Consider the following 27,588-nt stretch of genomic DNA (forward strand, 5'->3'; position numbering starts at 1 on the left):
GAGGATGTTACCAAGTAGATTGTAATAAGATCAATCCTGCTTTTCCTCACAGGGGTGCCAAACCAGCAAAACTACAATGAATCCAGTGAGTCAGATCTGCTAATATAAATATAAAAATAAAAATACATTTAAGATCCTTCTAAAGTGTGGTGAACATTCTGCCTTTGACAGTTTGATTTTCTGATGCCAGCTGCTCTCAAATGAAACACTCCAGTCAAAGAAATAAAAAAAGAGGAAAAAAAAAAGTTTTTCTCTATTCTACTCATCAGTGGTAAAAGCTTATGGGATGGGATTGTTTTCCTTTGCCGCAGCACCTCCCCGGCCAGCCTTGGCCCGGATTGTGTGTGAGCTTTGCTGGAGTGGACCTAGCTGGTTCAAGTTAGAGACAGGCAGTTTGGGAACCCAAGTGTGCAGCCAACAATAATGTTCTGGCTACTGTATTTGTTTAACCTTGCTCTCCAGTGGATGGATATACAGTCTGTTAAAGCACTTATCAGTCTATAATACCTTCACACTTTTGCGAGCAGAACTGTGGAAGTCATAGGCAGGAGCTTTTGCTGCAGATTGAAAATGTCTTTTAGCTTAAATGAGGCTGATGTTTGCAAAACTGAAGGTATAAGGTCTTGTTTGGGTGCTGTTTCTTTATGCTATCTGCCTAGCAGGTTGCATTTGGCTGCTCTTTCTGCTGGTAGATGTATTTGTGAATTTGAACATAATAGCAGAATGCAATTCAGCGCTGAGTCTAAGAATTATGCCTTGTAGGTGAGATCCCGGCAGTGCTGGGGTGGAAGATGCTGTTGTTTGAGAGCAGCTTCTTTATGTCCTACTGCTGTGTTGAAGAAATAGCAAATGTCTGATGTGAATAAACAGGAGCACATGGCAAATTGCTCAGCTACACTTTCATGTGCTTCACATGAGCCTGCATTCCACGCTGCTGTGCACTTGGAGTTATCGCTTGATTTTGCATCTTTTCAGTGTGTGTTCCTGAATGGCGAATAAAGCAGGGGCAAGGAAGTTGCACTCAGGAGCTCCAAACACTGGTGTTTACTTGTGGGCTTGTATCAAAGTTGACTTGGTTATTAAATCCCATTAGTGCAATTAGTTCTTCTTTTTCTCACATTTTTTCTGTAGTTTCTGGCCCAGGCTCAAATGATGTCTTTGGGGTGATCCTTTGAACCATGCAAAAATCATCTGGTTAGGGTTTTGTTGTAGAATCAAAAATCTATGTTGTTTTTTCCACAGGTCCAGCTAGCATCCTAGTTATTTTGATTACACCTGGCTGGATGTCAAAGCCAATGTGGGTTTGGGATAGGGCCAGTTAGAACTGATTTACAGTTTTTTCAGGTATATCATGTGAAGTTTATGGTTTTATGTGATTTTGATTTGAACTCATCGGTTTTAAATGAAGCTTGCTTTGAATCTGGAGATAACAGAAATTCAAAGGAAAGCTCAAAGAATGCAGGTCTGCATGATTTAAAAATGGAAATATATTGTTCATACAGACTCTTTGGAAGTGGAATAACTGCATTTTTTGAGAAAGTTAAAGTTAATAACACATGTTGAATACACATGCAATCTGGGCCATCACCTAATGGAAACCCCTGTAGCTCCCATTACTTTCCTGCAACTAAACCAGCTTATATGACAAAACAAAACAGCCCTTGCATCTCCCACTCATTTCTGAATCACAGCCCTGTGCTACATCCAAAACTCTATCCAAGGAAATTTCCCTTTGGAAATGAACACCATCATTTTTATTGTAAAGTAGAGGAATTTATCATCGTGTCACATTGCAAACAAACTATTGATGCTGTGCCATATCAGCTGCAGTATTTTCAGACACATAAAGGTCACTTTCCAATGACTAAACAATTCAGCTGGAAATTGGGGCTCTGTGCTGAGAAAGCTGTAGTAACATGCTGATCGAATACTAAATCTGCAAGATCCAGAGACCATCAGCTGCTCCAGGTTGAAAGGGGAGGTGGCTGTGCTGAGGCTGGACATAGCAACCCAGCAACGGGGCTTTATTTCATCTTGCAGGAGATGTAATCTCCTTCCCAACCCCACAGCCAAATCCTGTTCTTCATTACACAGGTAAAACTGACAGATGAGATTTCCTCTTACTTCTGAGCCAACCAAATCTGGGAGTAATATAGCATCAGTGCGTTACCCCAGGAGTTTTATCAGCTTCCAGTTGATCAAGCTTTTCTGTTGATCACCTGCCTGCATGCCTTTGTCCTGGAGCAGGACATGCTGCAGTTTTTCATCTTTTGCCATCAGACCTTGAAGTACCCCAATGAAAACAGGCAAAAGCAGACAAAGAGCATGAAACTTAGGAAAGCTGTGTATCAGACGCAGAGGACAAGGAGAGGTAGGAGCTGCAGTTTGTGAGCATCAGAAGTAAGGGAAAATTGCTGCTGGAGAAGAAGCAGCAGACTAGAAGGTAAGAAGGCTGTTGAAAGAGGGAGTACACAGCTTTCTCTCATCATCTGATGCTTATAATCTAGGCTGCTGAATCTTGGATTTGGTTTGGGCTTTTTTATTTTATTTTTTACAACAACAGGGTATTTTAAACTCATTGTTAGTGCACATAAAAACATAATATATGTACCAGTTTGGAAAAAGTAACTTTGAATGCTTTCCTTAAGTCTTAGAGGCCAACCTGAAATGACCCGATGATGACTTTCATAGTTGGGCAGACAACCGTTGACTCAGATCTTCTGATGAGACAAATCCAGAACACTAATAAAAGAGACTAATCCTAAAGCGTTTCTGACCAGAACCTAGAAGAAAACCCAGAGCAAAATTCCTGATGTCCCTTGAGTAAGCCTATGTCTATAATTTCCATCTGAGCTCTGTGGGCTCCTGAGGTTTGCAATGGTCATAGGAATTGGCCGATTTTTGAGGTGTTTGTTTGAGCCCAAATGGTGGCCTTTTTAATGGTTTGGTGCTCACTAATGCAGGCAATTTCATTTTTCTGGAACTCCAACCCAATTCCCAGCCTAAATGAGAAGAACAGTGCAACAGCTTTCAGAACAGATTGGAGGTCTGTGCTGCAGTCGGCAAACTGGGTGGTGTCCATGTGGCAGTCAAGCTGCCTTATAATATTGGGCAATAAACAAGCAGGAACCTTTCTGGTATTTAGCAACTGCACCATAGTATCTCATCCTTAGTAAGATTAACCTTAGGTCTGCAAAAACAATAGCATATTTAAGAATAAAAGGTCTGGGTGACTGCCAGCCACCTTGTCTGGCAATGGAGAGAGAAAGTTTTCATCTGTAAGGGATGTGTTAAAATGCTGCTCGTGTCATGGTTGGGATTCTCTGGCATGTGTTGAGTTAAATATAAATAACATTCTGCAGAGCAGTCAGCTAAAAATTGTAAATTAATTAGGTTTCAGTATTATGGTTGAAAACTGTTCTTTATCTGGATCTTCAAACAACAGAATACGTTCTGTTGTGCCTCCACAGGTTCCGTTTCAGTCCATGAGTTTTCCTGTGGACTTGTACAACCTCACTTAGGATGTTGTGTGCTCCCCAAATAGACGGGGCTGTGGCTTTTACCAGCAGATCCTGTTCCTGATTGTTCTGTGGCTGCTGTTTTGCAAATGGGACACGGTATAGCCTGTTTCCCAGGAAGCTGTAGCGATCTGCCTGGGTGCAGAAGGGGCAGCAGCATGGTCCCCAGTAGGAAGGAGGGAGGGAGAGGCAGAAGCTGCGTGTGTGGGGACAATAGCCCCTCACCCTTCTCCCCCAGGAGGAGGTTGCTCCCTGCTGCCTGATGGAGAAGTGCTGGCGACAGCCCTTCACAGCCGTACGTAGCTTGAAGACATAGTCTGGAGGAAGCCCCACCATGGGACAGCAGATGGGATTTGGGGAGCAGACAGATCTGTGCGCTGGAGATTTGCTGTGTTTACAGCCGCCTGTGGGCATGCAGACAGGCATGTCCACTCCAGCCGCGGCGTCAGCCGTATGCCAGCACTGAGTAGGGCAGCATCCTAGTTTAAATAGCAGCTTTGCCTGTCAGCATTTAGAATTATTTTGATGTTACAGCGTGAGAGATGAGAACCACCAGTGTATGGAAAGCCTGTGGTGTCTGGCTGTGCTTGCTCAATGGGGAGGACAGAGTGGGATGGCATCTGTCTGTATTTAACCCACTCCTGGGGGAAGGTATATACTTCGTGCATGTATGTGCTAGTTTGTCCTTTCTCTTTGCAACATCTGAGCACCTTTACATGGCTAATGGCTTTTAAGCTCCAGATACCTGTGTGACGTGGGGGAATATCATCCTTGTCTTACAGACGAGGGTCTCGGGCCTGGAGAAGCCAAGTGCTGCCCAGAAGGTTGTAACGGGACCAGGCACCAGGCACGCCCAGGCTGAGGCCTGCTCCAGTGCCCAGCCTGTGGGATCAGTGACCCTTAACCTGTCATTTGTCTGCAAGAGGAGCCCATCGGCACAACCTAACGTTGCCTGCAGCCATGGGTTGAATGGGGATCGTTCACCAGGGTGCCTCCCAACATTTGCTCTTCAGCAAATTCTTCCATACTGCTTTGAAGGAAAACGGTATGAGGAGATGGAGTTGATTGCAGTAGTAGATGCGTTTTAGATGTGGCAATGAACTAAGTGCTCCCGATATATCACTTTTCCCTGTCTGCTGACACGTTCCTCGGTCCCATTAAGAGAAGGAAAACAGGAGAGGCGGTTTGAAGAACATGTTGTCCCTGTGATTGACAAGAGGTTGTATAAATCAGTCAAAGGGAATCCTCCAGGCATTCCCTCTTGTGGGAAGATCCCACAGTGCTCTCTGGCCTTGTTCATTCTGTCTCTCGATGTTTGTGTACAAAATGTGTGGGTGGGAGACAAGCTGGATTAGAACCTCCAAGAGGAACAGACATCAGCAATTTTAATTGAAAGCAGCTTCCTAGGGAGGGGTATGACATGGGCTTCCAGTAAGTAGACACAAATAGTCCCCGCATACTTTGGAGCAGATACTAAACTCCTGTGGATTGCAATTGCTGTGTGGATCTGAGAACCTGGATAAGCCCCAGTGAGTGAAGTTTTTGAGTCCTGCATGATGCTGTCATTCTTCAAAGAAAATACTTGAGTGTTTGGTAACACCCTGAAATGTAAAGTACATCTATCCCTTCCCTCCGCAGCTGTCAGGTGCTTTAGCTGTTGTTTTGCATCACTGTAGCTAACGAGGATGTTAGGAAATAATTTATGTCTCATAAGCGTGAATTCCTGTGAATTTGTAGCCATGAGGAGAGATGATGCTCTGTCTTCCAGGCCATTGGAACTTGCAGCTTACAAGTGGTGGTACTGCAGCAGTAAGTGCCTTCATGCTGATGCTATCTTCTAGGGATTTAGAGGTGTGACAGACTCTCCCAGCAAATGGTTCCCAGGCTTTGCAGTTGTGGTGTAGCACTCAATAACAGGCTACAATCAAAAAGGAGATGTATTTACTGTGTGCATTAAAGCCTATTGAGGTGGTGGAGTCTGTAGGTGATAGGGGCTGTTTATCTAATCAGATTGTTATTACAAAACCCTAAAGAACTTTTTTGCCATTAGCTAAGTTTACTAGACAGCAGCTAGTGTAGAAAAAGCTCTTATGGCCACTCTGAATGTCGCGTCTGTTAGACTTTTCCCACACTTCCTGATTATACTCTTCTCCTGAAAGAACTTTTTTCCCCAGTACCACTTTGAAGCACTTGTCTGAGTAGCGATGGATCAGCCTCAGCAGGAGGAAGCTTATCTAACCTGTTCAAACCAGGGCAGTCCACTGAGCCTGCACACCTCAGCTCCACGTGTCTCAGACACAGGCTCTTTATGCAATATTAAGGTTTTTGCTAATATTCTCAGGCAGAAGTAGAAATGCACACAAATCAAACAAGGCATTTAAAAGCTATCAGAGATTTTCAACCCACCTCAACAGGGGTTTATTTTGAGTTTGATTCAAACTTTTGGTGAAGGTCTAGGTGAATTCTTAATACAGGTTTTCACTCATCCATTAAGTGGCACTTAAAATGCATCAAACATCAGTACTTTTGTTTCTTTCAGCCACCTTCTTGGACTAATAGAGGAGGAGATACAAGAGTAAGAACAAAATCATATAAAAGTAAGGAGACCTTTGTTCATGTCAAAGGGCTCTCTGACCATATAAATTGCAGATGTGACTACGATAAATTCCCTAGCTGGAGAGGTATTAAAATAAAAACCATGCTCCCAACAAGAGACAGGCTGCTGAAAATGCAAGGGAGAATTGCGAAATGGTACATGTCGAATTGCTGGCCTGGATTTCAAATGCCAAAGATAGTTTATGTAAAGCCTTGCTCTGCTGTAAAATGTAACACTATCTACTGGCTAGCCTCAATGAAGCTTGGTCCCAGTTGTTTAAAAAAAAAAAAAAAACAACTAAAAATCTTCCAGCCCATTAAAGCTGATTTATGTTTTGCCCATAGATTCCTCTGTGCTGGATCTTGAGGGACTCAGATGATGGAGGTGATTACCTCACTTTTAGCCAATCTGGTGTCTCATTCCCAGGCATCCCAGGCTCTCTTTGCATCGCCCAGACCTTGCCTGCTGACACCAAGAGGGCAGTTCCATGCAGAATTACCAAGTGGGCATAGGATTTTGAATGGTTAAAACCACCTCTGTTAATTCTCTTGTTTCACTTCAGGGGTTTGGTTTTGTTTTAATAATCAGGGAAATTGCTTATGGGAACAGCTTTACCGACAGCACGTCACCACCTGATTGCTCAGTTCAGACTCTGGTCTTGGAAAGAAATCCAATACTCTCCCCAAGAGTACATAGCTCCAGTTAGCACCTAGCACAGGTGGTCTGTATGACCAGTCCTAGACTCTCCTGTGGCTCACACAACTGATGGAGGTGGTTTGACCTCCTGGGTTACAATCATAACTCCATTGCCACTATACTGTATGACCCCCGGGAATTCCCTCTATCCCTGTGATTCTGGTAATGACAGTCACTAAGTTCATGAAAGCTTTGGGAATCTTAATAGGTACCCGTCAGATGTTCTGAGAGCCTCAGCTGGAGGCATCCTTCTAAAGCAGTTGTAGCCTCTTGCATGGTGGGCATTTCTCATGTTTGCTGGGGGGATAAAGGCTATGGTCATGCATGTTTCTTTTTAGAAGCAGCTTTACTGAACAGTGCGTCTACCGTTTCTTGTAGCTTCATTTTCACATCTTACACACTGATGGCACTGCAAGGCTTTCTGGTACTTAGATTCTGGCATTTTTTCCTTTGAGCTTTTCATCCATGCTAGCACTTGGAATGCATTTACTCGTTCCTTAGTGGAAAGAGCAGTTTGCTTATACTCTCACTGCTGTCTGCCATGGAAGGTGCTGTAGGTGTAAGGAGAAGGTGATTCAACTTGCAGGAACTAGTTAACAAAACAAGAAACTAGTTTGCTTAAATTGGGTTGTAGAGACAGGACTTTCCTGGCTACACTTACTTCCAAGTTTACATGGCCATCTGTGGCTTCCCTGGGGTTTCAGTAACGTGCAGGTTTAAATAGGGCATTGCTTGAGTATGTGGAAAGCATCTGCAGACCCTCTGTGCTGTGAGTTGGTACGTTCAGAAGCGATCATCACTTTGACTCCAGTGGGAAGAGTCGTGGTCCATTTGGGTGGGTGCAAAGTTCTGAATGCTGTCAGAGACCTTGTGCCAAATTTAGAGGAAACTGTTGGCTGCCATCCAGCTGCTGTGAGTCTTCAGCTCCTTTTCATGTTTCAGTTTTTCTTATTGAGGTGGAAGACCTGGAAACGTAACTTTTGAATAATCTCATGGTATTTAGAAACGTCATTGTTGTGTATTATTTTATTCTAGCAGTGCACCTGGACTTTTTTCCCCGCTTTAAACAGTCATAATGCTTCCTTACTGTCATCTACATCTGTTTTGGCATGTGTTTTTTCTCCTGCAGATGTGTCGAACTAAGGTGATTGACTTGAACGATGGAGTCTCTCAGTACGCCTGGTATCCCTGCACGGCCAACTTCCAGTACTCCCACATGACACAGACCATTTTCTGGCTGAAGGTAGGCAGCACACACGTCACTCAGAAGTCTGCTCTCTGCCTGTCTGTAGAAAGTTTCCTCAACAAGCAAAATACCGTGGGACAGCCTTCCCAGGGCCAAGCTGCTCCTTTCTTTGAAGTATGTTTAGTGCAAAATAGCAAAACAAAGTCTGAGCACTGTCTAGAGAGCCAGTCGTGAAGTGCCCTCCTGGGACGAGGCTATTGAATTTCTGAGGGTACAGCCTCCAGCTGCAGGGCTCTTTGACTGGAGTTTATCTAGTTTGTGTAAGAGAGGTTGGAAGAGAAGACTTCTGTGTGACCTGGGGTGGGAATTGTTATTTTAACAGTCCTGGACGGACTCTTGGGTTTCTTTAAAGCCCACCATGGTTCTCCACCTCAACCTTTGCGGGGCTTTTGTTTTCCCAGGCTTATTTTTCCCAGCCTATGGTAGCTGCAGCAGTCCTAGTTCACTTGGTCACTGATGGGACCTATTACCTGGATCAGAAGCAGGAGACCATTGGTGTGCAGCTGTTTGACACTAAAGAGCAAAGCCATGATCTTGGTAAGACTGTATTTTATTAAACTTCCTCTTTATTGCTTGCTTAATTTGTTGGTACCCCCATTCACAAACTGAACAATACTCCTGCTTGGTTTTTCAAGGATCAGATGAAAAAAAAAAGTGCTTGCTTAATGCTCTAGGACCTGAGTTTACTAGACTGTGTTGAAAATGAGGCATCATTTTATACAAATGTTTTTCCATTCCTGTTCACTCTGTGTTTCGAAGTGGTTAGTTCCTCTTTAGTCATTAAATAAGCACTATTTCAATGTTTCACACACATCACCCCCCTGGAGAGACATTAACAGTGATACAGATAACTGCTGATAGCAGGGAGTGAGGGACCTGCCCCAGCTGCTGCATTCACCAGGTGTAGTCGGCTGGATCTCTAGTCCTGCTTGCAGGGAGGTTTCCATGGCTGTTTAATGGCCAACATTTTTCATGCAAAGCATTTCAGGTTTGATGAAGGTCTAATACCAGGGCTCTTGCAAACTCCTTGCATGGCCTCAGGCAGATGTGCCTGGCAGAGGCTGTGGACCTGCTAGTTGTGCTGAGGTGCCAGGGTGGACCATACCCTGGGCACAGGTACCTGAACCTGGCAATGTTGTGTCTGGTGCATTGATCCTGGCTGCGTTTAAGCTCCAGGACCAAGAGGCTTACCCTAGCTCCCAACTCCACATCAGGGTACGGCTTGCATAATCCCTTTTGAGCTGTCCCCTGCCCTTTTTTGCACTAGCCATGTCACCTCAAGAGCAGTTTTTATGGAAAGCATAACCCTGCTTCCCCAGCTTTCTGTTTTACCATAACTTTGCAATTTTGACAAGCTGAAACTCAAATGAACTTCCTGCTAGTGATGAGAAAGAAAAAGGACACACACAACTGACAGGTGTTAGGTACCTATCCAGGGTAATATATAATTTGGTGGGGTGTGGAGGAAAAAAAAAGAAAATATATGTGGTGTCTGCTGTCCGAGAACAATCCAAAATTCATAGCAAGTTGTGCAGGTTGAGTCAAAATAGCTCCCAGTTTGCCAGAGCCCCTGGATTAATTTTATCCTCCTCCTTTTGCAAAACAGTGGCACATAGCTCTTTCCCTCTGAGAAATAAATGATGGAGACAAAAGCATGCCAACAAACACTTAATGCAACATTTCATGGAGACAGACAGATTGTGAGAGAAAGAGAACCAGAAAGAGGAGCAAAGAGGAAACTGAGGGTTAGGTTTTGAAATCCTCGATGAAGTTGCAACATGAATTTGGCATGGCTCAAACTGATGCCTGGAGATCTTCACAGCTAAAATGCTGCCTTCATCATTTCCAGAAGAGGCTGGCCTGGAGCAGAGAGGTGTAGGTGGGCTACCCCACAGTTCTCACTTTGGCAGAGCTCCTCGTCACTCTTCTGTCTGAGATCTGGGTGTGACATTAAGTCTTTGTCCAGGATATTGTATTTGATGTGTTTTAATTATCACTGTGGCAAGCTAGTAACTGCAGCTGAGATGCAAACTTAGGCATGCACTGGGTGCAGGACTGACTGCAGACGGTCAGTTGGCCTTAAGCAACAGCTGGTGGCAAGTATGTCCAGAAGGAAGTAGCAATAATTTAAAGCTTGATCGGTCCTCAGAGCGCTAGACGCTCCCATGAGCAAAACACAGTCTATCCAGAAGTGCAGTTTTCCACCTTGATCAAAGCAAATTTTTTCCATGTGAACTCCCAGAAAATAATGAGAAGCTTCTTTTGAGTCTCAGTAGGAGATGGAGAGGTTGGGACACCAAACACCTCGGTGCTGCTAGCTCAGAGCCATTGCAGACACTGGGGTTCAGCTGCCAGGTACTTTGCAAGAGCTGTTGAGCATTGAATAGGTGGATACAGAGCATGGGGACAGCTCTAGCTCCGCTGCCATGGGCGCATGTACTGTCTTGAGTGGCTTTTTGCTAATGAAGGCAGGTTAGTTAAATGAACCTGACCCATTCAGTCCCCGTTTAACTTGTCGGAGTCAGAAAGCACAAGCAACTGCAGCGCAGCTCTGAGGGTCTGTTTTGTTGTGGACACCACCTGAGTGTGAGGAATGAAATTGAAGTGAATAAACAGCCTCATACCATAAGGTCTTTCTTGGCTTTCCATCAGAGAAGGCAGAAACTTCCAAGGAATTTGGGAACCCGGGATTTTGAGTATTAACTGCACCTGTTTGTAAGTGAGAAACGTGCACCGTTCCACAAGGAGCTGATATCAAAAGACCTGTGGGAGGCAAGTAGACAGGGAGGTTATTTCAGGGTCAGGTAAAGACCAAAACAAAAAGACTTTTGCTTTTTTATTTTATGGGTTTTTTTTATTATTACAGGAAGATATTTTTTTTTAATTGGAGGGTGGGAGATAGATGTTTAAAGAGAGTGGTCAGAAGTCTGTCTTAATTCACAGGAAATCACTTTCTAAGGAGAAAAATGAAAACTTTTTTATTCCTTCACTTTTGAGTCAAGAAACCTGAACTGGGAAAAAAATAATAATAATAATAATAGAAATCCCTGAGCCAGTTAAACATGCAAATATAATTTATTTTATTTCCAAATTTGTAAGTCTCAAAAGGTAGCCAAAGAGCCTGGGCCAAAGCCGTTGCTGGGGGAGCTCCAGTGAAGCGAATGGAGCTGGAGCCAAGCTGATCCTCGGAGTGATGCCACGGAGCCGCGGAGGCAGGGCTTTGCTGGCAGCCAGCAGGCCGTGAATCTCAATTAATGAATTTGAGGCCAGCTGACAGCTGTCTGTCCTTTGAGTTGCCCCTGAGATGGATTTGGCCCATTTGAATTCAATTTGCCTGTACCTGAAGGTGGAAATTTATTCCCAACTATCCCTGAGTACCTTCTCTGCTGAAGAAAAGGGATTAAGAAGTCTCCTTGTCATCTCTGGTGCTTCTGTGCACCTCGCTCTCTGGAGAGACTTATTTTCCCAAGGCACAATTATTTTCTTCTCATAAAAGAGGACCTGTAATACCCTCAGTGGGTCCATCACCCTTGTTTCTGTCTCCAGGAAGATCTTCACCTTTTTTTATCAAAGAACAAGATACCCTAAACCTGAAAACCATTAATAAAAAAATCAAAACTGGGCACATTTAGTGTAGAGCTCATGCAAAAAAAAGTTTTATGCTGAGTGCTAATGACATGCACAGCTACAAACAAGCCACTGGTGTGCTGGCCACGGTGCACAAAGCCACCCAGCCTGCCAGCACCATTTGATGCACGGTATAAAGGGTCCAACTGTCCTCTCAGACCGGTTTTACAATAGCGCGACTCCGCTTCCTCCGTGATGGTTGCTCCTGATTTAACAGAGCACAATAGGAACGTAGCTGTGGTCTAAAGAAACCGCTCTGAGAGCCTGCCGTGCTTGTGGAGAGAATGGCAGCCTTTCTTCAGCTGTCTGGAGGGATATACTTCTCTGTTAAGCTCTCCGGAGCGATTTGGGAAGCCCCTCCAGGCAGCTTACCATAACTTTTCAGCTCTATAGGACCGCTCCTATGGGTGAAATGCTTCTGAAGGGCCCACTGCTTCGGGAAGTGATTGTGTTAAGTCTGACCCTTCCTCTGATCTTGTCTCTCCTCTGGCAGGTGTCCACGTCCTGAGCTGCAGGAACAATCCCCTGATTATCCCCGTCATCCATGACCTCAGTCACCCTTTTTATCACACCCAGGCTGTCCTCATTAGCTTCAGCTCCCAGTTTGTGGCCATCTCCGGGGTGGCCCTGCGTTCCTTCCACAACTTCGACCCCATCACCATCAGCAGCTGCCAGCGAGGACAGACCTACAGCCCAGCGGAGCAGAGGTGAGCCTGTCAGCTTGCTTCCTTCTGCCTCGCCACCCACCGCCCCCCGTGCCGCCCGCCTGCGCCGGGGGTTAAGAGGAGGCAGGAGGGACACGGCAGCTGAACCCTGCTGACCCTTTTGTGTCGCTGCTAAAAAACCGGCAGTGTTCTCATTGATCAGGATGGATGAGACATTTAACCTGCATGGGATACTGTTAGCGAATTATTTCCTCTTCCTTTCTCCTCCCTCCATTATCCCAAACTTGGAATTGGGGCCAGTTAACTCTTCGTACATTCCCCAGTACGGCATCGTTTTCACCACTCACACACCGGCTCCAATCTAAACCGCTTTGTGCTGCTGAAGTGCTACAGGGACCTCCCATGGAAGCAGCCGTGCGGAGACAAAGTGATGCTTGTGCCCTGGCGGGGCCGGATCCTGCGAGGTGCTCAGGCCCGTGCGGCGGGTGCTTGGCCGCCGGCATTCGTGGTGTTTTTATGGCTGGGTAAGGGCCCTGAGTACCTCTCTGGATCTGGCCCATGCTCTGAAAAGCTCTGTGGGACCCCCCAGGATGAAAGGTTTATGGCTACCGTTTTATTCTTGTTGTTATTACAGACACATCAATAGATCACCACCAACCCCTCTCAGTCTCTGCTTTACAGCATCCCACAGAGATTGTGACCTTTCCTGGCCTCTGGTGCGGCAGCTTCATGGATCCTTTCAGCGAGGCAGTGAAAAGAAGAGGGGAGAATTTAGCAAAACCCCTGAAAGAATATTTTTTTTTTCCCTTTGTGAATTCAAAGTGTGAGCAGTCATCATGCTGTAGCGGCAGCAATAGTAAAACAAGTTGCATATCCCAGTAAACCTCTGCTCAGCCTCCCAAGCAAGCTGTCAGGTTTTTTGATAATGTTCTGGCTTGGTTTTAGGACCTGCTTTTATTCCAGGAAAGGCAGGAGGGTGAGAAGGGGGAGAAGGAAGGGAAAATAAAATTAAATTTAAAAAAAATAAAAAAAAGGAGTATATCTATAGCTAAATCAATCCAGTCAGTGGGTTCTGACCTAGATTCAAGGAGTCTGATCATTCTATGCAATAGGTTGTATAAATTCAGAGGCCCAAAGGCAGCAGGATCAAGTTTCCGAGGAGAAGTCTAGTTGTGGAAGTTTGGCCAAATCCCAGTGCAGGACTGGGAGAGGCAAAGGGTGAGAGAGACCCACTGGAAGGAGATGGCGAGAAGCAACAGGGAGCTCAAGAGGGCTGTGGCGCAGGACCACATTCTTCCCTCTCAAGTTTTCAGTAGGAATTGAACCATTTGTTCACTTATGAAATTAGAAGTGCTCTCTGTTTAGAAAGTTATTTCCTTAATAAAAAATTCATTCCCCTTAGGCAAAGCTTCAGTAAGCTTCTGCAGCCCGGCAAACTAACCTTTAGAAATCTCTTGAAGAAGAATCACCCGCCGTTTGCCTCTTCTTTTTCTTCTTGTTTTTTTTTTTTTTTTGTTGGTTTGGGTTTTTTGTAGGTTGTTTTTTTTTTTTGCATTTTTTTTTTTTATGATGCACTGAACCATCTTAGCCCCTTGCTCTCAAAAACCCCGTCAGAGCCTCGCTCGTTCAAAGGAATGGCTTAGGTTTTGCAGGTTACAACGCTGGATTGATCATAAAGTTTCCCATGTCAGTCAAGGAACTAGAAACTCCATGAAATAAAGCCCTGGTCCAAAGCTGATTGAAATCAGTGGGATTTTTTCTACTGGTGACAGTGCTGTAGTGGGGAGTCTCCTGTCTGCCTTGTGGTGGGATAGTTTGGGTGCCCATATGTGCTTCCTTCTGTACAAGTATCTCTGAGCATTTGAGGTGTCCAAGACGCAGCGAAAGCTGTGCATTAGGTCCTGCAGCAGGAAATAGGTGACGCCTTTGCTGTCCCCTGCCATCTTTTTCCTTTGTTATTTTACTCAATCCAGGAAGAATATAGAAAGATGGATTTAAAAAAATGTATTCTTAACCAGATCAGAAGCGGGATGTAGGTTTTTTGCCTCCCATGCTCACGGTCTTCCTACCAGACTCCCTTGGAGTGACAGCCCCACACTGCCTGCCCTTCCCTTCTCCCCTTTCCCCACAGTTGCATTTGCCTAATACAATGTTAAAATATTTATTTATTTTTTAAAGGAACTTTCCTTCCTTATGTGTAAGCATCAATTTTAACCACTTTCATTCTCCTTAGGTCAACATGGATATTTTTGCCTGCTCTTTGGCTTCTTTTTGCAAGAGATATTATTTCTCTCTCTTCGAGGAGAATTATTTTGGTTGGAGAGGATTTATAGCCAGATACAGACACTTCTAGGCAAGGGTGCAGATTTTAAATATGTAAGGGAAAAGAAATATATCGGCCCTTGAAAATTAACAGAGCATTTATTTTGAGGGTGAATGGATCACTCCCATGGGTTAGTGACAACTTAATAACTGAAAATAAAGCATGTACTCACTCTTTTTTCTTAAAACACGTATTAAAGTTAGTATTTTAGAAGAGAAAAAGGAGCTTAAATGGAAAAGTCCCATTGAACTTTATAGGTAGTTGTCAGCCATCGTTACCTCTTTTGAAAATCCATTCCATCCTTCTGAAGACATTTATAGAGAGGTTGAAAAAAAAATATTCTGTACTTTCCAGTTGTTTTTTCTGCTGCAGTTGACCACAGGCTCGGTTTTGTTTTTAGCAAAAGTTTACCTCACTGCTGGAGATGTGCTGTAAAAACAACACGCTTTATTTTCACATTGCATCCTTAGACCAGACATAATTGCTCAGTTAGTTTTTCTTCTGTGCTTTATAGCTCAAATTATTATACTTTTATTATTTCCTATTTAGCCTGGTGGAGCAGACAGTGAAATAGGGAGGCAGAGGCAGAGGTAGAACTGCCCACCCTGCATCACTCCGGCAACAAGCAAGCATGGTGCCTTGGGGCTGCCTTCAACGGCGGTTCCTCAGAAATCCGGGTTTTGTCCTTTTTGCCAGGTGCAAGCATTAGCTGAGGGCCTCCTATCCCTGGCAAGGCAGTTCTTGTGAAGTGCCGCTGTCCCTCGGTGGCATTTCCCTGCCATGTTCACCAGACCTGTCCCCTCCTCCATCCCGCCTGGTGCCCTTTGCTCCTCTCCTGGAAACTGCAGGCAGCGGGAGTGAAAACCCAGGTAGATACCCCAATTCAGCTGTCAGAATTGTGGATTTTAGGAGTTTCCAGCTTTCTAATCCCCCATTAACTCTGTGTTTGTAACGAAGCTAAGCCTGCACACCGCCGGAGCAGGCTCTGGCTGCCCGCAGCTCCCTGCTGTGCATGCCCCACGTCGCCAGCTCCCTGCACTCTCTAGCTAGTGTAGCAAAGAGATTTTCCTTTCTTTCATTTGGTTAAAGCTTGGCGTGAACTCAGCGTTACGGCTGCAAAATTGCTTCTGCAGGGGAGATTTTGGGCTTACCTTCCTCCATCAGTGTGCACAGCTGGGTGTTTGACAGCTGGGGGGGACCAGCACTGGAGACCAAGACTCACTCCTGGCCAATGTGCCATCGCCTGCCCTGGCCCTGGCCTCCGTGGGGGGCCATCCTCCTCCTCCGGGCTTCACCCTCTGCTGCCCTAAGCCAGCCCGGGGAGACGCAGCCCACTCCAGCTCTTCTCTTTGTCTTGCTCTCTCCTGCTGTCAGCTTCCCCAACAAGAAATGATGAAGATAAATCTTCAGCAGCGGAACAAATGCAACCGGCCTTTATAACTCTGGTTCTTTTTTCCCCCTTTTTATAAGGGTGGGGGGGAAGGGTTTCCTCTTTTTTTTTTTTTTTTTCTGGTGTGATTTAATGCAGCTTTCTCTTTCACGATTCAGCCGTCTTTCCCCTGCCCTGCGTTCTGTCATTAAAAGCAATCTCTGTCAGCTTGCTTCTGGTGAAATTAATGAATTTCTCGCAGAACTGTTAATCATAGAAGCTTTGGTCCGTGACATGTGTTATAATTCAGTGGGTTTTTAACCTTCGCCCCATTTTGGTAATTGGCAAACGGCATCATTTGGCTTTTATTAAAGTGGAAGGCGATGCGTTTTCTTTGTTTGTCTGGACAGACTCTGGCAGGGAGACCTGCAGGGCTGCTGACGCCCAGGCACACGGTCCCGCTTCCAGGCTGGCAGGGAGGGTGAAGGAGCTTGGAGGCCTTTATCAGTTGAGTACGGACTCCCCCAGGCAGGAATCCCTCCCACAACGGGATGCCAACAGGCTCAAGGCAGAGCCAGTCCCCAGGGAGAACATCTCCCTGCCAGTGGTGGGGACGGTGGTCTGCACCAGGGAATGTGGCTAGAATATATATACGCTTGGATTAGAGAGAGAGAACCTATTCTTGCCTTTGGAGGGATCTCTACAGAGGAGAAGACAAACCCACCATAAGGGTAAATCTGTTAGAAAAACCATCAGCAGCTACGCATGTGTGAGCTGTACATGTGGTGGTGTAGAACAAAACCAAAGTGTGCTTCAGATCTGCAATCCAGGCTGGCCTGGGCTGCGGAGAAGGAAGTTTTTCCTACGTACAATAGGTAATGGTGTGGCTTTTCTCATAATGAGTGTATACCCTGAGCTTTTATGCTCACTTATGCATATATATGTGCCAGAGCTATCATGAAGGAAACAAATAATTAGGGCATTATACTATGATGAGTTCTTGGAAAACTGCTTGACCCCAGGGTTAGGAAAAGAAAGTTTGGCTGCTGTAAGCTTTTCGAAAGAGGAAGTCCTGGATTGTTTTTATGTGAGGAGGGAAGAGTTCCACTTAATTGTTATAATTCTCTATAAACATGTTAAAATACAAATGTTTCTGGGATTGTGTCACTAAGACCCCAATTTAGCAAAGCCCTTAGCTATTTGCTTACATCCCCCTGTAGTCAAATCTATCAGTGGGACTTAACTGTGCTTTTGAAGTTAAGCACATATTTAAGTGCCTTGCTGAATTGGGGCCAATATTGGCACAGAGAAATAAAGATTTAGAGGTTAATGACTGAGCTTATTTAGATTAGGGATGGGCAGAATGGATTTGAATAAAGGAAGAACTGGCTCAGAATGTCAGCCTACATATGAAGCTAACTCAGTTCAGGGCTTTTCACATCACTGAAATGGTCTGCCTTGATGGGTGTTTTTAACATGCCGCAGGCAGAGGAATGTGTGCAAGAAACCCACAGATCCTTGCACTCACCTTGGAGCTTGAGTGTTGCTTTGGGAAATCACACACCACCAGGGCAAGAACAGGAACAGGTGAATCCTGAAGTAGACCCAGTAAAATAAACACTGTCAGGAAATATCTGAGGCACTGACACTTGTTCGTTACATGTACGTCAGAAAATCATTAGAGTGGTCTGTGGGTGCCTTGCAAAGCTTTGGTCCAGACCAACTCACATTCCCAGGTGCATTCAGAGAGTTAGGATAGACCAGGGATGATTTGCAATAGGTAGTTTTGGATGAAGTCACCCAATTTGGATTGCAGGACAACGGGATAAACTGCCCTATGACAGGAATCAACACGAGTTAAAGTACAAGTGATTTCAGTCTCAGATCCTCTATATTGTTTCTTTCCTGAGGAATGCATAGTTTCTGGAGCCTGTGATGATTAACCACTGTTAAATGGCAGGACCCACAGTTCTGCAATATGGATGTGATGGGTCCTTTGTCTCAACTTCCTACTTGGAGATATTCATTTCTCCTTCTTAATTCTGCCTTTGCAGAACTCAATTCAGGATTGTGACTTCAAAATTCATTGGGATTTACGGCTGACAGTAGCTGATACCAAATTGGAACCAGTAGCTAGAGAACCAGAAATATTTAAATTGGAAACATTTGGTGGCAGTGGTTGGTTTTTTACAAAAAGTGAATGGCTGTATTGTTTGTCACTGAAGTCATTCATATAGAGTTACAGACAGAGCAAGCTGCCCAGATGATCTGCTAACTGAGGCATAATCTGGAGCCTGGAGGGGGGGGCTAAAAATGTTCCCTGGCCATTTAAGAAGACCACAAGGGGACTTGTAAACAGAAAGAAGAACATCACAATAAGTGTTTCTTAATGCCTTTGTCTGTGGCATTTCAGTTCTGTAGGACTTTTAAGCCCAGGCTTGCTCATCTGGTGCCCTGATATGAACTCAAGAAACCAAATTCTTTTTCCCCTTTACATTGATGGAAATGAAAAGCAATGCCACTGATTGCGGTGACGTTGCTCCAGATTTCCCTTTGTGCAAATTGCAAAGGTTTTCTTAGGCTCATCCTTCCCTCTGAAGCTGCTCAAGGCTGAACTCAGTGCTACATAGATGTGTTGCACATTGGTTCACATAAGTATTAAATTAAATAGGTCTGCTATTATTTTGTTTTTCCAACTTTAGCGCACAAAGGTTTTCAGATTTTGCGGGAGTTTTGCAATGGGCAGTCAAGGTTCGCAATACGCACTTCTGAGAATGGCTTGGCAGTAGTGCTTGCTTTTTTCCTCAATGAGTCAACTTCCTCATTTCCGAAGCCCTGGCACGGGAGCAACTCGTTTTGCAGTCTCACCGCCTGAGAAACGGAGGGGAGCAAAGTGACAGTTAGCTATCATGGGTAGATGTAGCTGGGACATGTAGGGAGGGTTCAACAAGATGTCATCCATCATTTATGCTCTCACTCAACATCCATGTTCAGATGTTCTTGCTAACGCCACTGGGTGACTTAGCTAGCAGTGCTGCGGGTTAACAGTAAGGTACCGCTCTTCTTGAGAAGCCACAGCACGTGAGGCTGCCGGGGCTCTGCTGCCCTGGGTGATTCATGTTGGGCATTGACACGACGTTGCATGTGGCTGTTCTCCTCACCTCATTTCTCTGGAAGAGAAGACCACCTGGGCACGAGGATATGCTGTCCACTTGCTCTTCCACCATCGCATCCACAGCCTTGTTGACTGGTGGAAAGTGAAATTGATGGCAGTTCAAATTTGTATGTCAGGCTGTGAGTTGCAGTGACTGGAAAACATATGTGAAACCCTTGGTATGCGGGGTGGGATCCTGCTGAAAGCAGAATCACTCCACGTAGGTCAGCTCTGGCAAAGGATCACCCGTTCTGCAGAAGCAGTGAGTGTCACTGTTGTAGTGCTGATAGACAGGGCGCTGTTTGTTGCATAGAAGGGGATCGGGTTGGCCAAGACAGAAGTGGAACTCTCCTTCCTCAGTCCTATCAGCGGCGATACTTTGTGCAGAATGAGGAAATAAGATCTTTCTGCATGTAGAAATTGTTTATGGCTCATCGCACTCCAGGGAAGGGCTGCCACTGAACACGCAACCTTAAATTACAAGCAGCGGGCGCTTCCCCTATAGCACTAGTCGAGGGCAGAGAAATGAGTTGTGGAGGTACATAATAGGATCATAGAATCATAGAATCATTTTGTCGTCTGATCTGATCTAGAGCTCAGTAGAGACATGTACAGATGTGCTTCTCTATCAGTAACATGGGGATAACAATACCAGCACAAGTATCTCACAGGGGTGTCACGAAAATTAATTAGATAATGTCTGCTCAATGCCTTGAACACAGCAAAATACCATGTACATGCTAAGTCCTGTGCTTACTAAGGTGGATGCGATTTTTGTGGCTGTTAACCCTTTCTCTGGGAGAGGGGAATAACTTGCATGTAATCCATTTCAAAATATGTGTATTGGTGCATTGCTTTCCCCTTTTTATGTAACTGTCTGTTTTAGGTTCTTCCCTACCCACATAGATGGTGAAATAAGTCAAGGTTTTCCCTCCTCAGAATTAATTACACTGTATTTAATTTAAATTCATTTTAATTTTCAGCAGAGGCATATTATCTTGTAGGAATCCTTAACCTCAGAAATTTTGTCTCTAATCCAGCAAAAAATATTTGCATGTAGAATCATAGTACAATTTGGGTTGAAAGCAACCTTTAAAGGTCATCTGGTCCAGCCCCCGCCCCCTGCAATAAGCAGGGGCACCTTCCATTAGATCAGGTTGCTCAGAGCCCTGTCCAACCTGACCTTGAATGTTTCAGGGGTGGGGCATCTACCACCTCTCTGGGCAACCTGTTCTGTGTTTCACTGCCCGCATTGTAAAAAATTTCTTCCTTATATCTAGTCTAAATCTACCCTCCTGCTTCAAGACTCTCAGCATTTTCATTGCCCTTTAGCTGAGGGACTGCCCCATACTCACATTCGAACGTTTGCTATAAAGTTTGACTGAGGTCATCAGAGATGGTGAAAGATTTTGTGTCAACCAGACATCTCTGTGTATACAAAAATAAAACAAACCCCTCTTTTTACAAGTTGTGCTAAATGTTACAATAATTTACTGTAGGGAGAGCAGACAGTTTCTGTCCAGGGAAACATTTTATGGATGGCAGGACAGCAACTGGAGAGATCTGAAATGACAGCATGCTGCTGAGCTTGATAAGAGCTTATCAACACAGCTACACAGCTGATGTTTGGTGTTCCTTGTGAAGTGGAATAAAATGAATGTGTTGATTTCAATCACATTATTCACTCGAGTTTCTCAAAGATAAGAATGTCTATCACAAAAACCCCTCCTCACACGTACACACATGCACGCTTATCACTAGCAATATCGGACACTCCTGAATTCAGCAGAGATTTTAAATTGGATGGGATGTAAGGACTGCTCTTGGAGGGAGAGTGCTTTTGTGGGATGAATGGATGGATGCACATTGGTACAGGAGTAGAAAAGCTACAGCGCAGGTGAATGTTGCAGAACGGAAAGTAATTCTGCAGAATTGGCAGGCTCTTCCCTTTTGCCACAAGACCTGTACTTCGCTTTCAATGTCATTGCCATTACCACTGTCCCTGTCCTTTGAAAGACATAATTAGACAGCGTGCTCATTGGTGAGGAGCCCTTTGCCACACTGGGTTCACTCTGTGGTCTGTGTACCGGCTGCCTGACAAGTGACGAGTTTGCCAGTCAGACGCGCTTGCTTTTGTGGAATGAATGATTAAATAATGAAAGCATCGCTTCTTGTCTCCCACCTAGCTGTGTCCACTACTCCTGCGAAGCCACCGACTGCCAGAAGCTGGAGATCGAGAATGCACTGCTGAACTGCACCGGTGGCGGGTGGTACAACGGTGACCAGTGCAACGTGAGCTGCAGGACAGGCTACATTTTGCAAGTCCAGCGAGATGATGATCTCAGCAAAAGCCAGGTTTGTTCTGCTGGTTTTGTATGACCTGCAAGACAGAGATGAGCAAACAGATGAGGTGAAATTGAGAAATAACCCAGTCTAACCCCCAAAATCTCAGCTCAGCCTTGGAACAAGGCTTTATTCAAATACTTCTGATCAGAATAGGAGCCATCTGACTCTGTAGGAAGAGGCACTGACAGTGAGCAAAGCTCAGATGTTCCCCAAATTCAGGAGTTTTCAACCCAAAAGGTTTAAATATGTGTTCAGCCCTTCTTTGTCCTCACTGTTTGGCTCTACTCACCCAAACAGTGTTTCTTAGGCTGGTTTTTGGAGGTGTGGTGGTTGGGGTTTTTTGCACAACTTGTTTCTGGGCAAAATATCTCATTTTTATTCCTTGGGTTGAGGCTAATGATGTCTTAACTCCTTTGTAGTGTTTCAGTCCATCTCCTCCACACCCTGACACTGCAGAAGTGCATGGGATCACAGGTGTGGAAAAAGCACCTAAACCTTTTTGCTTCCACACAAATCACCAAAAACCTTCCCCCATGCACCAGGGAGTGCTCCCCATCTTCTCTAAGCCATGCATTAATAATCCCGTTCCACAACAGCAACACGTCTTGATGCAGTGATTGGGGTATTGAGGGAAACTATCAATTTCTTTAAACATTAAAAAAATGCAGGTCCTTTGTGGTGGGGGAGGTGGATGTGCAGCATCCAGCCTTGGCATGCCTCTAGGAGCAGGGTGCATGGGATATGTGGGTGCAGGGCAGACACCCCAGTTTGTGCTCTTCTCTCTAATGCTGCCGGATCCCGTGAGTGCAACGTGGGGGTGGTTTCCCCGTTGGCACCTTCTTGTGTGTGGTTGGGGCAGCGCACGCATCTGGGGCCGGGGAGGGCTGGGGGCAGGCAGCCACGCGCAGCAGCCTGGCTGTATTTGTGAAATACCATGCTCTTCATATGCTCGCAAAGTGGGGAGACAGAGTGGAGGTGAATGAGTCAGCCCTTTCAACTCAATTACAAAACAAATACAGGACCCTGTGAGCTGGGCCTCTTCCATCCTAATTGGCATCAGCACCAGAACCCCAGCTCCAGCTGAGCATTTTTACAGAACAGAAAACAAGTTCTCAAATGAGCCTGAATGGCTGAACCAGGAAATAGTTGGAAGGGATCTGTACGTTGAGCACACAAGAATCCCAAACCAAATAAAACAGCCTAAACATGGTTCACCAGCACTGTGATATTTAAACGCAAGAAGTACCTTTTGGGGAAGCTCAGCCAACTGTATATGGTTTTGCTGGGAGAGGTTTGGTTTCAGAGCCTTGATCAGACTCATATGACGGGAGCGGAGGATTTTAGCACCCCTCGCTAACGTGATTCACTGCCTATTACAACACGCTTCCACTCGCGCTGGTCTGCGATTGCACTTCATTGTCTTTTTTCCACCGATACAAACCCTGAGGCCAGGGCTTGCTTTTGCTCAGCACTGTGCGTTCACAGGGAAGGAGTGGAACATCTTAAAGGTATCCATGTTCAGCTAAGCACATTAAACACAGGCTTTAAAAGTTTATTCGTGTGTTTTGGAGATCCGTTAAAAAGGATTGGGCAGTTTCTTTCACTGTGTCATCTTGTTTTATTTCTTTGTGCCACGTACTTCAATCCAGAACTTGTGGAATGTGTAGGTAAGAAATGGATTATCTGAGAATGTCCAGAATCCATGGTTTGGGTTCCTCGTATTGTGTTGTACTGAATTGCACTTGGCTCCTTCCACAATTGCTTCCCAGCTTCAGCCCCTCTTCAGGTCACAAGTATTTGGAGATGAGATAGGGCCATGTGGCTTGTTATCTACGGTCAGAGAGACTCTCTTCATGATCAAGAAACCTTGCACGGAGCTGTTGGTTGTTTCACCACTGTCATTTAATTGGATATTTAGCTTATTTGATGGATTTGAGGGCCCAGAGCTATTTTTTCTCATTTAACTGACAGTGTGGGGGGACTACACGAGGAAGGGGAGGAAGGAAAGCAGCTTTGCACATGCTGTTTCACACTCTCAGGTATGAACGAGGCTGAGGTGAGGTACAAAGTCTCGAAGAGCAAACTGAACATTGGTGGCCCATGACCACTGTGTGCTGCTGCTGATGGACAGACCAGTGAAACCATCCTGGTTTAGCATCTGAATCATATTTGTCTTCCCTATTTCACTGAAAGACAGAAAAAAAGGGGTGAACAGAGAATTAAAAGAGAAATTTTCAAAAGCACCTCAGAGATGTAGGGGCACAAGTCACATTTCAAATCAATCTTTTATATCTGAGGGGTCTTTGAAAATCTTCTTAACAGTTTCTGCACTTTCTGGCCTCTGTGTCTTCTGAAGCCACCATTTTAATCAGTCTTAAGGCAAAAAAATCATTCATCTCTGCTCTCTGAGAAGCTCCCATTCCCAATTTCTGTTAAAACTCCATAAAATCACCAAACCCTAAAAACCATCAACACTATGTGCAATAGAAACTGTTTGCTGTTTGAAAATTAAAAAAAGCTGAGCTGTTTACAGACTCATAGGCTCTCTCTCATCCTCACTGAGGGACTTCAGCAACAAAACCAGAAAAGGGCTCACATAGTGATGGAGCAAAACCCTTTGTGTCTCTTTTTCACAAAGAAGATCTCAGGATGTTTTCATTTCCCCCCTATTTCTTCCCACCCTCCTGACAACTCCATCGCTCTTTCTTCTCTTCTCTTCTCTTCTCTTCTCTTCTCTTCTCTTCTCTTCTCTTCTCTTCTCTTCTCTTCTCTTCTCTTCTCTTCTCTTCTCTTCTCTTCTCTTCTCTTCTCTTCTCTTCTCTTCTCTTCTCTTCTCTTCTCTTCTCTTCTCTTCTCTTCTCTTCTCTTCTCTTCTCTCCCTTTTCTCCCTTTGTCTTTCACTGTTTTCCTCCCCCTTGCCCTTTGCTGAAAGCCCCACTCATTCAGTTACTTGTTGTCATCTCTCCTTGAAGCTACCACCACTGCTGCTCTGGTCAAGAGGTGTTATTTAAAACCCAGCAGCTCCCTAATGTTGTGCAAAGGCGTCATCAATCATGCCAGGAAAAGAAAGCGCGGCTCATGTGGGTTCAATTAGAGGCACAGTAGTGGGCAGAAGTGGAAGAATACTTAGAGGGGAGGGCACAGCTGTTCATTTTTAAGGAGAGGAAACTTCACACTTGAAGCATCGCTTGAAGAAGGAGCCGGCTGGGATCTTGGGCAGCAGGAAGGAGACATGAATTCTCCCAGGCTGTTAAAAGTCCCAAGGAACAAATCTTTCTGGCACCATATTTAACTTTGCATCATCTTCACTGTACTGCACACTGTATTTGGAGGCTCTTTTTTTTCCCTTTTTTTTTTTTTTTTCCTTCTTGCTTGCCCTCCCTCCTTGCGTAAGCCTCCTTTGGAAGGCAGGACATGAAGGGAAGCGGTTGCTGTGATGCCCGTCAGAGCAGCACAGAGTGCCCAAAGTGACAGCTAATAAACCAGAGGAGAAAGCAAGTGCTTGGTACAGGCTGCTGTGAGCTGGGTGACCTTGTCAGATCAGACAGGTGAAACAGGCACGTGTCTGCTTAGGCTTCGGGTGGAAGATCTGCAAAGGCAGATGCAGATGCTGCCGCTAAGATCCAGTGCCAGGTCTGATGGCAGCACTGCTGAGGCTGTTGACTGGAAATACGCCCGAGGTGCAGCACAGTGCTGGGGAGAGATGGGCTCCTGCTCAGCAGGCTGGAGTCCTGTCCCAGGGCACTGCAACGATCCCACCTTCAGGTGGGATGTTGCAAGAGGGAGAAGCTGAAAGCTGGTGGGTGCCATCTGCCATCGTTTTCTGTGGTAGGGCTGACCTCCGTGCTTTCTGTCAAAGCCACTAGTCTTTGTTTGCCTCCATTGCAGGGAACGGTCTCTGTTATGTTCTGCTGCAGAAACGCATGTGCTCCTATTGCTTGAAGTGATGACATGATAGACATGCTCTAAAATGTGCCATTATTATGTCTGACCTTGAAAACCTCAGCTTCCATCATACAAAGTGTGGAACAAATTACTGGGAAAAGCTGAGAATACAGGGTCTTGCCCACATGGGTGCAGATTCTCTGGGTGGGAATGGCCTTGCCAGTGTGCCAGGAAGAGGAAAAGCCATATGGGTCTGGAAGGAGGTGACTCTTCCAGATTTGGTTACTGTTTTTGTTGGGAAAGACCATGGGGAAAACCCTAGGGGATGAAAACATGGAGAGACTCTTTCTTTTTTTATTTTTTTTTATTCCCCCCCCCCCCCCCCCATCAAGGTCTAGAACAGGGGCAGAAATAAAGTGCAGTGGAGGTAGAGCTGTGATGAGGGATCCCTTCCTGGGAAAGATGACCCCAGGCACACTGCATTTCCAGCTGGCTGTAGTGTCCTGCAGCTTTCTGCTAGCAAAGACCACGGCTGCAGCTGAAATACTCTCACAAGTGTTGGGCTGGGCAAAACGTTCTTGCCCATTTTCTGTAAGGTGCTGTCATGCACAGATATTGCTTCTCTTTAAAACTGCGTGTTACATTCTGGATTCTGAATTTGCACTGTTTATTTTGGTGTACATCAGAGGTAGATCTGATGTACAACCCTGTCATTAGAGAAACTCCCTTGCGCACCGTGCTGTGTCTCAGCAGTCACTATCAGCAAGCAGGAGCAATCATTTATTCCTAAACTAGATCACACCACCATTAACAACTGAATTCTTGGAGGTGAATCTTCTATCACTGATAGATTTTTCCCTGTGCTCAGCATGGATCCAACATCCAACAAGACACAGTGCAAGACCCATGTCTTTTCCATAACGTTTGGATAGCCCCTGACATCAATAGCTTGGTTTTATGTTTTAAGCTCCTGCTGTTCGAGGTGCCCAGCAGCCATGGTGCTAGGAGTGTTATTTGATGATAGCATCAGTTAAGGGAAATGGAGGCTTTGCTGAATGCTGGAGCAGCCCAGTCCCAGAGTGCAAATGTGGTGGTGATGCTGCTGTATGTATGTGTTATAAAGACATGGAAATATGCCGTATCATCCCTTCTCCTGTGGCCATCACACTGTAACTTCCTGGAAGCACATGCATCTTCAAGTCATCAACTGTCTACAGTATAGATATACCTTTTAATGGTGCAGATATTCTGTTAAGCCACAAAGGCAGAATAAATGGCCACTGGGGAGCAAAATGATTGAGAATGAGAACAGAGTGTCACTTCACCTGAGAGCTCCAAGAATCCCAGAATGTGCTACTCTGAATTTGTAGAAAAGACTTTTTTTTTTTTTTCCATCAGCAGTGCTCCCTGTTTAAACAAACTCCATGGTCTAGAAAAGGGGTTTTGTGCCCACTTGGGAAGTGTCCAGTTTCTCAGCTCTGGGACTGCTTTTACCATTCTGAACGCAACCATATATCAAAGGGAGACAGGTCTGAACTTCTGTTGAAACCATTAGGGTGTTTTTGCAAAAAGGGAATCCAGGTCCCTTTGATGTGTGCTAGAAAAATTCCCCTTCCCTTTATAAACCCAGATCAATGGTCAGCAGTGCAAATCTCCTGTGAGCGTACCAGCCCTGAATAAAATATTCCCTGGAGGCAGAGGAGTGCTGCTGTATGGCTTGGTCAGATTCCTCGCCGCTATCTTCCCCTTCTCGTGTTTGGGTTTCTCACATTTCTTTTTCTTCTGTCCCTCTCTTTATTCTTTATTCTGGTATGGAGGGAAGACTCCTACTTTCAGATTCTTCACTTCCAGTTTGTAATATTTTTCCCTTTTTCATTAGAAAGTGGACATGTTGTTTATTCTGTTCTTTTTTGCCAACATCTGTTTGTCCTTCAGTCACCCAGTGAATTCTTCACCTTAGCTATGGATGGGCGGCTCCATTACCTACCCCCCCCCCCCCCCCTTATTTTTTTTTTTCCCCTTTCCCTGGCACTTCAGGACTTGAATCTGCTCCATTGCTTGGACTGTTCCTCAAACCCATGGAAGTGTAGCTTCTGTGTGGCTATGATGGTAGAGTGACTTTAGGGAAGTCAGACTGTATTTGACCTCTCAAGTGCCAGGTGA

General features: G+C 45.2%; 1 protein-coding gene across 1 annotated transcript in view; it reads left to right on the forward strand.

Moving 5' to 3' along the window:
• PAPPA (pappalysin 1) overlaps positions 1-27,588 on the forward strand; it is a 184,496-nt gene that overhangs the window by 117,276 nt on the left and 39,632 nt on the right. Inside the window, 5 exon segments of the mRNA XM_055720189.1 lie at positions 7,940-8,053; positions 8,458-8,593; positions 12,177-12,390; positions 21,381-21,549; positions 23,349-23,358. Coding sequence (XP_055576164.1) covers positions 7,940-8,053; positions 8,458-8,593; positions 12,177-12,390; positions 21,381-21,549; positions 23,349-23,358 — 643 coding nt within the window.

Source organism: Falco cherrug, chromosome 9 (assembly GCF_023634085.1).
Source record: "Falco cherrug isolate bFalChe1 chromosome 9, bFalChe1.pri, whole genome shotgun sequence".
Classification (NCBI taxonomy): domain Eukaryota; kingdom Metazoa; phylum Chordata; class Aves; order Falconiformes; family Falconidae; genus Falco; species Falco cherrug.